The 15,328-nt window shown below is 49.6% G+C and overlaps 1 protein-coding gene across 1 annotated transcript in view; it reads right to left on the reverse strand.

The window, feature by feature from the left end:
* LOC309564464 (uncharacterized protein) overlaps positions 1–15,328 on the reverse strand; it is a gene marked incomplete at both ends in the record, with an annotated part of 826,241 nt that overhangs the window by 5,354 nt on the left and 805,559 nt on the right. Inside the window, 1 exon segment of the mRNA XM_082269094.1 lies at positions 15,073–15,324. Within this exon segment, the coding sequence (XP_082125220.1) occupies positions 15,073–15,324 (252 nt within the window).

Here is a 15,328-nt window from a genome sequence, read left to right on the forward strand (position 1 = left end):
AAGGTAGACACCATCAGGCACAGCACCCTCATGCAAGTCCTGAAAGATAACCGTCTGCTGGACAACAGGAGCCAAATCGCATCCTGCAGCTTTTGGAGTTTTTTTACCTGGAAGAAACACCCTAGCTGAAGCCAAGTCCAGAGTGAGACCCAGTAAGCGGCAGTGATTTTGGTGTTGGGCTCCATCTGACCTTGGTTGTCTCTCCACACGGCTGCACTTACTTCTTTGAGGTTATTATGGCACACACTGAAGTCATTTTCTGAGACCGCTTGGCTTGTTGAGATTAGATTCTGGTAAGAGGCAGTGATATTGGTGGTGGTTCCCTATTCCTTTGGTGGCTATCTGGCTGCCCCATTCACTCATTATTTACCATCCTGTAGAATCTATACTGGTGTGGTGGCCTTTCCTTTCATCTTATTTAGTGGAGGTTCACTATCTGGGTGTTTATGACATAAACATACAGTATTACGCTATGGATATGTAATTTTTTCTTCACATGCATCTGATAATATCGGGAGAAACCATATTAATCTCCGAATTTGAGGCTGCTGGACCCACTTCACCTGGGGTTCTTAGGGCGAATTCCCTTCCCTCGTCTGGTAAGGAGATCACTTATCTGATGGTTTACATTTCCTATTGAGGATTTTGGATTAACTCCTGTTACTTGGGACATTCTTTGACCATTGGACAGTCTATGTGGACATTTATTTATGATTTGACATTTATGCGAATATCTGCCAACATCACTCATTAGCGCGACTTACCTATCCTAACTGCATGGCCTAATAGGCCACAAGCCGCTGCCTAAATGTTGGGAGCGCCCCCGTCCACAGAACGCGAGCCCCAGCGGATCCGACCTCCCAGAGCAGCGGAGGGGAATGCGGGTGCCCACACGGGAGGCAGTGGCTTCAGCCATTCTCCCAGGGGCTGCCTCACATAGGTTCCGCCGAGTAGGCCGCAAAGCCACCGCCTAAGGCCCATACCCGTGGATGGTGAATGCCTATAGTGTGTGGGTGTATAACCCCTGGGACAGCCCCATAGGTGTGGTAAAACATTTTCCTGCCTTGTGTCCTACTCCTGTAGGGGGCAGCATAACCCAATGGTAAAGAAGATTCTGGAGCTGTGTCCATCAATGATTTTGTGACATCATGTTCAAGCACTGAAAAACGAGCGCGGCTGCTGTAATAATTGCAGCGCACATGCTTGGAAATGCGTCGCATTCCAGTGACGTCTTCTGTCCTACGCCACTAAGCCACCCGCGCCTCAAGCCGAGTGTACATCCGTCGTACGGCCAGCTTCCTAACAGTGACCAGCGAGGTGAACCCTGCATGGCGCTGCCAGCGAACGGTTTTTACATCCACTGACAGCCTTACTATTATGAAGTGCCTGTTTTTATCTCTAAACATGTGAATTGCCAATTATATACTATACAATAAATCAGTTTTAAAGTCTACACTTAGAGCCGCCCTCCCTCTTGTTTTTACCGGCAGGCTTGCTGGAATCTGGCTTCCTGTTCCTATATTGATGGCAGCCCTAAGTTATTGGCCTATTTAGTGCACTCCACTAAGAATATGGACTTCTTTATGGACATTTACCATGAGATTTGTAGCAACTGAGCCCTACTTTTGTTTTAATCTTTGTTTCCACCAACCTTGTAACATTGAGGGATGGTGTGACCTTCCTGTGTGGAATCCCGGGAATACAGAGGACGGGGACATCTCTCTGGTGGGTTTCGGTAGCTGGATGACTCCACCATGGTGTCCTGGTACAGATCTTTGCGTTCCTTTAGAAACTCTGACTCCTCCATCACCCCATCCTCATCATCCTCCTCTTTTATCTCTTCTTTAACCTCAACTTTAGAATCTCTCAGGTTTCCACTCTGAATATATAATAAAAATGACATCAATGGTAACAATGCAGATAATGTACAGATCCTAATGATACTATCAGTGATTGTTCCTCATCTACCTGATGATGGTGAGGGATGGTGTGACCTTCCTGTGTGGAATCCCGGGAATACAGAGGACGGGGACATCTCTCTGGTGGGTTCCCATTACTGGATCCATCTGTAGGAAACACACACACTGACTGAATACATTGTTTCTATGTGTTTATCAGATGATGGGGGATCTAGCTGGACCCTCCGTACTGCTCTCTCCTTTACAATAAAGTCTCATCTTACCCGGTGATGTGAGGGGCGGCTGATTGTCCATTATGACGTCCTTCCCAGCACCGCTCACCTCTCCTTTCAGCAACTCGACGATCTCTCTGGTGATTTCTCAAATCTTCTTTTTATTTCTCTATTCTATCAGGGAGGGAGGTGGAGGCAATGTGATGGTCATATGATCTCCAGACTTCACAGGAGGAAAACTCTAGAAAGAGAAAAATTAAATGACATTCCCAGAATCCTCCTCACCTCACTGGTCAGGTCTGTGTTTTAATAATAGACATAAGAGTGATGTCATGTGACCTCCCAGAATCCTCCCACCTCTCCTAAACTGAAAGATGAACTTTGTCTTTGGGCTTTGTCAGGACACATCATATTTCTGTGATCTCCGTGTACTCCGGAGACTTTACTGATCACATTTCAGGAAAAATATCTGAGACTGGGATCATTATCCCAGTCTTGGTCTCAGCAAGACCAAGACTGGGGCCAATACCTTGGCAAACACCGGGGGAGTAGAGGTCAGAAGGAAGGGCAGCACTACAAACTAATAATCTGCATCCCAGATGGCAAAGTGTAGGGTACACTGATGTCCCTCGCAGATGGGAAAGTACAGGTAAAAAGGTTCTTAATGTCTACAGATGCCAAAAAAGAAAAAATTCCCTTGGTGAAGGAAGGCCATCACTGAACGAATGGATTTCCGCTTAAACTTGTCGACCTGCACAAAGGCATTCAAGGCCTTGAGATCCAGGATCGGGTGAACAGCGTTCACCTTGGGGACTTCAAACAAATTGGATAAAATCCCCAGAACTGCCCTGATTTGGGCACCAGGACAATCATTCCTCAAAGGAACAGATCCTGCACAGCCCCATACAAGGCTCACAGACAGTGAAAGCTGAAAGCACCTATCAGGCTGAAAATAATGAAATTCTAATTGATAGCCTAAGAGAATGATTTTGCTGTCCAACTTGTTGGGAATGAGGGAAGTCCACGTGCCCAGAAACCAGTGGAGGGGACCACCCATCACCACCCTGTGGGGTGGGGACAAATCCACGGACTTAGAAGGCTACTAGAAACAGGGGCGTTTGGCACCACCTGCGGGTGGCCTGAAAGGTTTGGGGCCCTTAGTTGAGGGCCTAGGGGAACGATAAATCCGCTTGTTAGCCTGAGAAGCTTGGTCCAGCCTTCTAGCGTGGTTCCATTCTGATCTTGGTCTGAGGGAGAAAGGTACTCTCTTCACCAATAAAATTTAATACCATCCAGTGCAGCCCCCAAACAGCCGGTTTCCCTGGAAGGGCAGGTCTGCCAAGGCTGTGTTGGAAGTCTTGTCAGCTGACCAAGTTGAGCCAAAGGACCCACCTACAATCACTGCTGAAACAGAAAGTGTGGGGAGAGGAGGGTCCACATCAGGGGACGAGTCACAAATTAATTTCAGCCCCTGGACCAACCGGTCTGCAAGTTCCACAAGTGCTTGAGGCATCTGGCTGGAAGTCCAGGCTTGTCGCAAAACCTTTTCCTCATTCGGACAGCATCTGGGACAACAGGACCATGGTCACACAGGCTGGAGCGCCAAACCTGCCCTGGCTATCGCCTCCGGATCTGCGGGGTGCTTAGAGGAGGTAGATTCCTCCACTGGGATAACCATCGCCTTACGGGGCCAGAAGATAGGTGGATCCACCACCAGTGGAATAGTCCACTTCTTTAGGAGGGCCATCTCAAGTGGTAGCATACTGCGATTTGCCTAGGGAGTTAAAAGGGACGCCTCCGTCAACCCCCATCCTGCATACAAGTATGTTAAAGTATGTGGGGTAAAGGAGACTATGCAACCTGATCCGGCTGTTGGGCACTAGGAGACCAGTACCCCAGCAGATGCCCCCTCTAAAGCCTCCAAAAAGGTAATAGCCCATCGGTCCCCGATGCCTCCTACAGAGGATCCACCTCACAGCGAGTGCAGCTATTACTGCAATAGAGGGTGGCTGCCCATAGCCAAAATAACAGCACTGGGGCCCAGTAGGCTGCAAAGTTGTGGCTTTAATTTGTGTCCAGCCCGATCGTGTGGTGCACTCCCACCTGTGGGCGGGCCCAATTGGAGACGCAGAACCAGGCTTCAGCCTCCAGAAAGTATTAGCTTACCCCCCAAAGGCAAGCCCACACCATCACGTTCCCCCCTCTCCGCAGGGAGCCCACCCACCGACAGCCATGACAGGATTCAACAGGGCAGACCTCGTCACCCCCCACACCTGCAGCAACTACTGAACCTCCAAGAGATGTTCACCCATTGAGAGACCCAGGAAAAACTCACGTCTCAGGGGGGTGGAGGGGAGAGGGGAGAAAAAAGATCCCTGCAAGGTCAGGAGGGAACCCCGCAGGACTAACCACCCCAGAGAGTACCCGCTCAGAGATAGAAGGGGGGCAATGCCATTTCTACCTTCCAATCCAGCCAAGCATGCAGGTAAGGCTTTCATGACAGATCCTCCACTCAACTAAAGTAGGGGGACTGTCGGCCAAGGTTTTCACTGTGACACAGACTATAGGCGCCTGGTCATATGTGTCTCCATGAGACGTTTAACTCACTCTCAGCCCCGGTATGCGAGGCATAATCATAGCAGAAAAAGCTTGAAGCTAGTGGTCTGCACTTGCTTGCTGGTCAGACTGGGGTAACCGCTGGATCTAGATTATCCAGCCCATCATCCAGCACGTTAGTGGGAATCCAATATAATCATAGCTATAAAAGTCAAATATTCCATTAGTATAGACTGATGAAGTGGGAAGGTGATTGGTGGGAAAGGTGACAAATCTCCAAAATGAAGAGAATATTCCGGCCCCGTAGATGGGGGAATGTTCTAACCCTGAAGGGGTTAATCTAGGTATCCACACTATATATGTGTGTATCATCATCTGCTGGAGATGAAAAGACGTCACAAAGTGCAAGTAAACGTTTTTGATGTCTACAGGTACCCAAAAAGAAAAATCCCCCTAGTGAAGGGAGGCCACCACCGAATGAATGGATTTCAGCTTAAACTTGTGGACACAAAGGCATTCAGGGCCTTGAGAACCAGGATCGGGCGAACATCATTTGTCTTCGGGACTGCAAACAGATTGGTTAAAATCCTCAGAACCGCCCTGACTCGGGCATCAGGACAATCACCCTGCAAAGGAACAGATCCTGCACAGCCTGGTACAGGGTCCACAGACAGTCCGGCCAAAGCCGCAGATTGGAGGGAAAGCACCTATCTGGCAGAAAGGAATGAAATTCTAATTCATAGTCTAAGAGAATGATTTTGTAGACCAACTTGTCGGGAAAGAGGGGAGTCCACGTGCCTAGAAACCAGCCGAGGGAACCCCCCCACCACCACCACCCCGGGGAGTAAAAGCAAATCTTCAGGCTGAGGAGGACTGGACTTAGAGGTCTTCTGGGGCCAGGGGCTTTTGGCCTGAGAGCTTTGGAGCCTTTAGTTGGGGGCCCAGGGGAATGAGAAATCCGCTTGTTTGCCAAGAAGCTTGGTCTAGTCTTCTAATGCGGCTCCTTTCCCTTCTTGTTCTGAGGGAGAAAGTGATCATGATAATACCATGATAAAAAGGGATAATACCATCCAGCATAGCCCCAAAAAGCCGGTCTCCCTGGAAGGGCAGGTCTGCCAAGGCTATATTGGAAGATTGGTCAGCTGACCAACAGTTGAGCCAAAGGACCCACCTTGAACCACTGCCGAAAACTGAAAGTGTGGGGAAAAAGTGGGGCCAATCACAGGACGCGTAACAAACTAATTTAAGCCCCTGGACCAACCTGCCTGTAAGTTCCACATACATCTGAGGCATCTGACTGGGAGTCAAGGCTTTTGCTTATTCAGACAGTGTCTGGGACACCAACGTTGTGGCCACACAGGCTGGAGTGCAGATCCTGTGCTGGCTATCGCCTTTGCCTCCGGATCTGTGGAGTGCTTAGAGAAGGTAGATTCCTCCACTGGGATCACCATGGCCTTATGGAGCCACAAGATAGGTGGATCTACCACCTGTGGAATAGTCCACTTCTTTAGGGGGGCCTCCTCAAGGGGTAGCATACTGGGATTTGCCTAGGGAGTTAAAACAGACGCCTCAGACAACCCCCATCCTGCATACAAGAATGTCAAAATATGTGGGGTAAGGGAGACTTTGCAGCCCGATCCGGCTGTTGGGCAGCAGGAAACCAAAACCCCAGAAAATGCCCCTGTGGAAGCTAGCAAAGGTGGGTCCTATGGGTCTCCTATGCCTCTGATAGAGGAACATATGTCCCTGGTCCCAACAGGCCAGGAGGGGGTGCAATTACTACCCAGGCAGTAAATCCCTAACCAAGCACCCCCGGCTGCCTCTAACCATCCGGGACCTTGCCAACCCCACACCTGCAGCCACTACCGGATCTCCAGGAGATGTTTACCAATCAAGGGACCCAGGTAGGATATGCTATCCCCAGCACCTCAGGCAAACCCCACACCTCAGGGAGAAAAGAGGGGGGGGGGTGGAGGGGAGAAAACAGACCACCGCAGGACCAACCACCCCAGGGAGTACCTCCCAAGCGATGGAAGGGGGGCAATGCCATTTCTACTTACCAATCCAGCGGAGTGTGCAGGTAAGGCTCCCATGACAGATTCTCCCCTCAACTGAAGTTAGGGGGCTGTCGGCCAAGGGATTCACTGTGACACAGACTACAGTAGCCCGGTCATATATGTCCCCACGAGACGTTTAACTCTCTGACTGCCTTGGTCCGTGGGGCATAATCGCGGCCGACTGAGCGCAGAGCTAGCTGTCTGCGTGAGCATGCTGGTCAGACTGGGGTAACCACTGGATCTAGATTATCCAGCCCGTCACCCAGCACGTTAGTGGGAATCCAATATAATCATAGCTATAAAATCGTTACTATAGGCTGATGAGGTGAGAAGGTGATTGGTGGGAAAGGTGACGCATCTCCAAAATTAAGAGAATGTGTCGGCCCTGTTAGTAGGGAAATGTTCTGACCCTGAAGGGGTTAATCTAGGTTTCCACACTATATATGTGTGTATCATCATCTGCTGGAGATAAAAGAGGTCACAGTAACTATGGAGGAAGAGGACGGACATGACGGGGGGGGGGGGGGGGGGGTTACTGGGTGTAAATAGAAAATAAGATCTTATTACCTCTTCTGCTGCCACTTCCAGCGATATCGCCTTGGTACTTCCTCCCGACTCTCCCTCACTTCGAATTTATACCTCACATCATTTCCTGTCTTCCATAGAGACTTCCTGTCTGGGTAAAAGTAAGATCCCCACCTTGTGGAGCTCAGAGGAACTGCAGCCCCCGAGAAACGTCTCGTAGTGTGAACACGGCCTTGTGATGTGTGTGTATGTACTGTATATCCTTATAGATGGGGTCATCTCCACTCCCACCAAGGGGGCGGGGTTGCCCAATATGTGAAAAATGTCTGGTCAATTTATAAAAATCTGTTATGGGTATAAAATGTCCGTAATAATACTGTATTCTGTATGCACAGTGTTTGCAACGTATATAGCGCTGCTCATCTGAGTAGGAGGGAGGGACTACTAATGAGTGAAATACCCTGCAACGATGCAGCGGAAGTTGCTCCGCCACCTTAGCCAATCAGCGCGGCACTGTAACCTAAGGTGACCACATTTTTTAAAATGAAATCCGGGACATTTTTTTTTTTATTGGCAAATGGTAATCTATTTTATAAGCATGTTTTCCTCAAATTCTATGTGCAATGTCCAGCAATGCAGCCTCACCCGTGCCCAGCAATGCAGCCTCACCAGTGCCAATCTATGCAGCCTCACCCGTGCCAATCTATGCAGCCTCACCCGTGCCGATCTATGCAGCCTCACCCGTGCCAATCTATGCAGCCTCACCAGTGCCGATCTATGCAGCCTCACCAGTGCCGATCTATGCAGCCTCACCAGTGCCCAGCAATGCAGCCTCACCCGTGCCGATCTATGCAGCATCACCAGTGCCGATGTATGCAGCCTCACCCGTGCCGATGTATGCAGCCTCACCAGTGCCGATTTATGCAGCCTCACCCGTGCCGAACTATGGAGCCTCACCCGTGCCGATCTATGCAGCCTCACCCGTGCCGATGTATGCAGCCTCACCAGTGCCGATTTATGCAGCCTCAACCGTGCCGAACTATGGAGCCTCACCCGTGCCGATCTATGCAGCCTCACCCGTGCCAATCTATGCAGCCTCACCCGTGCCGATATATGCAGCCTCACCAGTGCCGATCTATGCAGCCTCACCCATGCCGATGTATGCAGCCTCACCAGTGCCGATCTATGCAGCCTCACCCGTGCCGATCTATGCAGCCTCACCCGTGCCAATCTATGCAGCCTCACCAGTGCCGATCTATGCAGCCTCACCAGTGCCGATCTATGCAGCCTCACCAGTGCCCAGCAATGCAGCCTCACCCGTGCCGATCTATGCAGCATCACCAGTGCCGATGTATGCAGCCTCACCCGTGCCGATGTATGCAGCCTCACCAGTGCCGATTTATGCAGCCTCACCCGTGCCGAACTATGGAGCCTCACCCGTGCCGATCTATGCAGCCTCACCCGTGCCGATGTATGCAGCCTCACCAGTGCCGATTTATGCAGCCTCAACCGTGCCGAACTATGGAGCCTCACCCGTGCCGATCTATGCAGCCTCACCCGTGCCAATCTATGCAGCCTCACCCGTGCCGATATATGCAGCCTCACCAGTGCCGATCTATGCAGCCTCACCCATGCCGATGTATGCAGCCTCACCAGTGCCGATCTATGCAGCCTCACCCGTGCCAATCTATGCAGCCTCACCCGTGCCGATCTATGCCGCCTTACCCGTGCCGATCTATGCAGCCTCACCAGTGCCCAGCAATGCAGCCTCATCCGTGCCGATCTATGCAGCCTCACCAGTGCCGATCTATGCAGCCTCACCAGTGCCCAGCAATGCAGCCTCACCCGTGCCGATCTATGCAGCCTCACCAGTGCCGATCTATGCAGCCTCATCAGTGCCGATCTATGCAGCCTCATCAGTGCCGATCTATGCAGCCTCACCAGTGCTGATCTATGCAGCCTCACCAGTGCCGATCTATGCAGCCTCACCAGTGTCGATCTTTGCAGCCTCACCAGTGTCGATCTTTGCAGCCTCACCAGTGCTCAGCAATGCAGCCTCACCAGTGCCGATCTATGCAGCCTCACCAGTGCCCAGCAATGCAGCCTGAGCAGTGCCAATCTATGCAGCCTCACCAGTGCCCAGCAATGCAGCCTCACCAGTGCCGATCTATGCAGCCTCACCAGTGCCGATCTATGCAGCCTCACCAGTGCCAAGCAATGCAGCATCACCAGGAGAGACGCCGGCGAACATTACTTGTTCGCCGCGGCGGGCGAACATATGTGATGTTTGGACCGCCCTCTATATGTCATCATTAAGCAAACTTTGACCCTGTACCTCACAGTCAGGAGAAACATTCCAGCCAATCATCATATCCTCCCTCCCACCTCCTATAAAAAAGCAAGGACAGCATCCATCTTAGATTCATTCTGAAGCTGCAGCATTAGTTAGAGCAGGGAGAGTGCTGCTGCTGCTTAATTAATAGCTAGGCCAGTGTTCTGTGTCCACTCCAGTCCTCAAAGACCCATCTGCTGTAAGGACAGAATCCTGACAGCCCCCGAAAAAGCCCTTTTTAGGGCTGGCACATCAGTCTGCTTTTTTTATATATATATATATATATATATATATATATATATATATATATATATATATATATTGCAGTTGCCTGCCCATGTGTGAGAGGCCACAGGCCCACAGACTGTACTGTGTGCACACCACTCATATAGGGTGGCACAGTACATTGCATGGTGCACGTGCAGTGCCCCAAATTGGAAGTAAGAGGACCGACCAACCATCTTTTTCCATCTCCCGGTTCCTAAAATCTATTCCATAAACCAGCCCCTGATAGGGGGCAAAACAGAGATTAAACTAGTAAGAACAGATTTTTTAATAAAAAAAAAAAAAAAAAAAAAAAAAGAGGACAGCCTCTGCGGAGCTGGGTATTTTTTGGCCGCGTTACTGAACGCTCATGCACAATGGCTGTAGGCTCATGCGTACTTTTACGGAGGTAACAAACCTGGTCAGTCAAACCAAAGGCAACATCATCGACCTCATCCCATATGCATTTTTTCCTTTTTACGGATCAGGCCGTAGATGAGCATGAAGAGGAAGAGTTGTGGTCACCATCACCACCAGAAGCAGCCTTGTCGTCGTTGATTGCTGGACCTGCGGCAACGCAGAGAGAGGAGTCTGAAGAAGAGAAGTCAGAGGAGGAAGTTGGCTTTGAGGAGGTGGAAGACCAACCACAGCAGGCGTCCCAGGGGGCTTGTTGTCACCTTTCGGGGACCCTTAGTGTTGTAAGTGGCTGGGTGGAGGAAGAGACCTTCAATGACGTCAGTGAGGACAAGGAACGGGACATGGCTAGCTTGGTATCCAACCTTTTGCAATTGGGGAGTTTGCGGTTGTGCAAATGGACTGTTTGCGGAGCGTTAAACGGGGAGTTTGGTCAGTCAGAGTTTGGTCTGTCACTGTGAAGCGGGCGTAACCCTTACACTACCTGATCGATACAACATCATACCTGATCGTAAACACACACTGGATGTTTTAAAGCACGTTATTCCAAACAATTTAGGAATGTTAGGTGATTTATGTCCTTTATGGATTTAAACCCGACTCTTCGTCAACTACGTAATTTTCAATGGGAGTTTTGCCATGGATCCCCCCTCCGGCATGCCACAGTCCAGGTGTTAGTCCCCTTGAAACAACTTTTCCATCACTATTGTGGCCAGAAAGAGTCCCTGTAGGTTTTAAAATTCGCCTGCCTATTGAAGTCTATGGCGGTTCGTCCGTTCCCGAATATTTGCGCAAATTCGCGCTCGCAAACGGAAAATTTTATGTTCGCGACATCTCTAATCACCAGTGCCAAGCAATGCAGCCTCACCAGTGCCGATCTATGCAGCCTCCCCAGTGCCCAGCAATGCAGCCTCACCAGTGCCCAGCAGTGCAGTCTCACCAGTGCCCAGCAATGCAGCCTCACCAGTGCCCAGCAATGCAGCCTCACCAGTGCCCAGCAGTGCAGTCTCACCAGTGCAGGGGATCAGAAAAAAGACAGGAACAGGAGAGCCTGCCGGATCATCACACAGGCTGGCATCGCCCGCTGCGTCAGCTTTAATTTGAATCGTCGGGTGCCCGCCGTCGCACAGGTACAGCTTCCTGGTTTGGCTCCTACCAATGATAGACAGCACACATGTCCCGGCATTGGACAAGTGTGCTATGAGACATCAGACAGCACACTTGTCCAATGCCGGGACGTGTGCTGTCTATCATAGGTAGGAGCCAAACCAGGAGGCGGGACTTTGGGTGACGGGGGAAGCCCAGCGATCCAAATTAAAGCTTACACAGCGGGGGACGCCAGCCTGACACTCCCCGTTGTGTGGCACTGGGGCGGACTGCCCCCCCCCCCATAGGTATGCCACTGGTTTTGGCACCCCCCTCTGCCTCAGCACCAGCCCACAATCAGCCCTGCACCTTGCGCCGTCCCTACAATCCGGAGACAAAACCGTGTCATGATACAAGAGAATGTCAGAGACTGCAGACATAGTACAGGAGATGGTCAGAGACTGCAGACATTATACAGGAGATGATCAGAGACTGCAGACATAGTACAGGAGATGGTCAGAGACTGCAGACATTGTACAGGGGACGGTCAGAGACTGCAGACATTGTACAGGGGACGGTCAGAGACTGCAGACATGATACAGGAGACAGTCAGAGACTGCAGACATGGTACAGGAGATGGTCAGAGACTGCAGACATGGTACAGGAGACAGTCAGAGACTGCAGACATGATACAGGAGACAGTCAGAGACTGCAGACATGGTACAGGAGACAGTCAGAGAATGCAGACATGGTACAGGAGACGGTCAAAGACTGCAGACATGGTACAGTAGACTCAAAATGAAGGAAAAATGGTCATGGGACTTTAGATGAGGTAGGTTGCTTGCCTAAATGACCAGATAAAGTGAAGTCTAAAAAATGTTTATTCATTACATGATTGATAATAGACAGAGATATATAACAAATACGACATCACATAATCCAGATAGAAATACAGACATAGAATGTAGAGGACTGGCTTGCCATGTATTTACACAATTCATATTATAATAATATACAATAATAAACGTGTATATAGATATATCTCATGAATAATACATGGTTAGTATCCAGATACATATGTCTTCACATCTATATCTCTACGCGTTTCGTGGAACTTTCAGCCACTCATCAGGAGCTTGATAAAAAAAATATAAGCTTATTTTAGAATACAAAAATCTTAAAAAATAAAAAGAATACACCAAATTGCTCCCTTAGAAATATTGTATACATAAGATCCTACTACTTAACCAAAGTAGGCCATGTGACCATAAGGGAATGAAAGCACGGTGAGGGGAGGAGTCTAACCAAGGGCTGAGGCGGGAATAAGCCAATCAGTCATAAAAAAAAAAAGGGGGGGGGGACCCAGCAGATGCAGACCCGGACACCTATAATTCCACCAAGTGTAAAAGCACATGGTGACCAATTATTCTAAGAAGGAGGTTAAGTATAAAAATAAATAGGGGGTATATGCATATATATATATAGAAGGAAAAATATATAGACTGCAGACATAGTACAGGAGACGGTCAGAGACTGCAGACATGGTACAGGAGACGGTCAGAGACTGCAGACATGGTACAGGAGACGGTCAGAGACTGCAGACATGGTACAGGAGATGGTCAGAGACTGCAGACATAGGACAGGAGATGGTCAGAGACTGCAGACATGATACAGGAGACAGTCAGAGACTGCAGACATGGTACAGGAGATGGTCAGAGACTGCAGACGTGGTACAGGAGACGGTCAGAGATTGCAGAATTGGTACAGGAGATGGTCAGAGACTGAAGACATAGTACAGGAGATGGTCAGAGACTGCAGACATGGTACAGGAGACGGTCAGAGACTGCAGACATGGTACAGGAGACGGTCAGAGACTGCAGACATAGTACAGGAGATGGTCAGAGACTGCAGACATGGTACAGGAGACGGTCAGAGACTGCAGACATGGTACAGGAGACGGTCAGAGACTGCAGACATAGTACAGGAGATGGTCAGAGACTGAAGACATAGTACAGGAGATGGTCAGAGACTGCAGACATGGTACAGGAGACGGTCAGAGACTGCAGACATGGTACAGGAGACGGTCAGAGACTGCAGACATAGTACAGGAGATGGTCAGAGACTGCAGACATGGTACAGGAGACGGTCAGAGACTGCAGACATGGTACAGGAGACGGTCAGAGACTGCAGACATGGTACAGGAGATGGTCAGAGATTGCAGAAATAGTACAGTAGATGGTCAGAGATTGCAGACATGGTACAGGAGACGGTCAGAGACTGCAGACATGGTACAGGAGACGTTCAGAGACTGCAGACATGGTACAGGAGACGGTCAGAGACTGCAGACATAGTACAGGAGATGGTCAGAGATTGCAGAAATAGTACAGTAGATGGTCAGAGATTGCAGACATGGTACAGGAGACGGTCAGAGACTGCAGACATGGTACAGGAGACGGTCAGAGACTGCAGACATGGTAGAGGAGACGGCCAGCAGGTAAGTATGATATCTTTCTTTATTTTACATAAAATAATAATAATACCCTTTAGTATCACTTTAACAAATCATTGGGGAGTCTTTTGGCAGCAACTTAGGCCCCAATGTGATAGGCACACACAGTACACAGACTGGAGGTACAGCAGAGATGGGGGATGGGCCACTTCTATGCACTCACCCCTCACTTACATTAAACATGGCAGGCTGGTCTCTTACCCCTCCCCCCTCCCCTCGCAGCTCATTTCCTGAAGCAGACACTGTGTCTCATCCCAGGGATGTGATGATGATGTTAGCGCCGAGCGGCATTACACCCGCCAATGGGGGAGGTGACAGAGATACAAATCCCGAGGAAGGGCGGAGAGCGTGGGGGGGCGGCACGTTGATGTTCTGCATCGCCCGCCTCCTGAGGCAACACCATCCAATGAGAGGGGAACAGCGCCGGACGCAGCCAGGTCAACGGTGCATGTTAATCCAGCAATGACACTTCTGTGGGGGGAGGGGGTGGGGGAGGAGCCAGGATGGCGTCACGCACAACCGCGATTATTCTGGGTTCCGCATCGTAAACGAATCGGAAAAGGCTGCATGGCGATGCGCCGATCATTTTCAACACCCCCAGTGACAACGTGAGTACATTGATCAGATTGTACATTCAGTCCATAGCGGCCTATGAAGAGAATCCTCAGCTCCATCTAGTGGCCATAATCCAGTATTTGTCCCAAAATACCTCAATTAAATAAAAAGCGAAATAACACATTATGGCCACTAGATGGAGCTGATGATTATAGGATATCACACATTTTTTTTAAAAACAGACCTCTAAATGTTTTTGGAATCTTCCCGCACAAAATATACTCAGCCAATGAAAGGTAAGGACTCCATTTTTATTTTTCTCCTGCTATCAATGGCCAACACGGGACAACACTTCATCCATGTCTTTGGTGATCTCTGATCTCCTTATGAAGTGTTTCTTACATGATGAAGATCAGCCATGGAGTATATCTGAGGTGTATATCAGGGTGTGCTTCTTTCTCACATGTCCAGCAACATTCATATAGAAGACATTTCCCACACTCAAGGCACTAATACACCTCCAGGGTTGTGTGGACCCCTGATTTACAGGAAGACAGGACTTCAGTGAGGAACATTTCCCTCACTCAGGACAGGAATATGGCTTCTCCCCCGTGTGCAATCTCTGATGTTTGTTAAAACTGGCCTTATATGAAAAACATTTCCCGCACTCAGGACAAGAATACGATTTCTCACCAGTGTGAGATCTCTGATGTGTGGAAACAGCGGACTTCGTTGAAAAACATTTCCCACACTCAGGACAGGAATACGGCTTCTCACCAGTGTGAGATCTCTGATGTATATAAAGATATGACTTCTTTGAAAAACATTTCCCGCACTCAGGACAGGAATATGGCTTCTCACCAGTGTGAGATATCCGATGTGTGGAAAGATTGGACTTC

This window comes from Pelophylax lessonae (assembly GCF_965119305.1).
Source record: "Pelophylax lessonae genome assembly, chromosome: 9".
Lineage (NCBI taxonomy): Eukaryota > Metazoa > Chordata > Amphibia > Anura > Ranidae > Pelophylax > Pelophylax lessonae.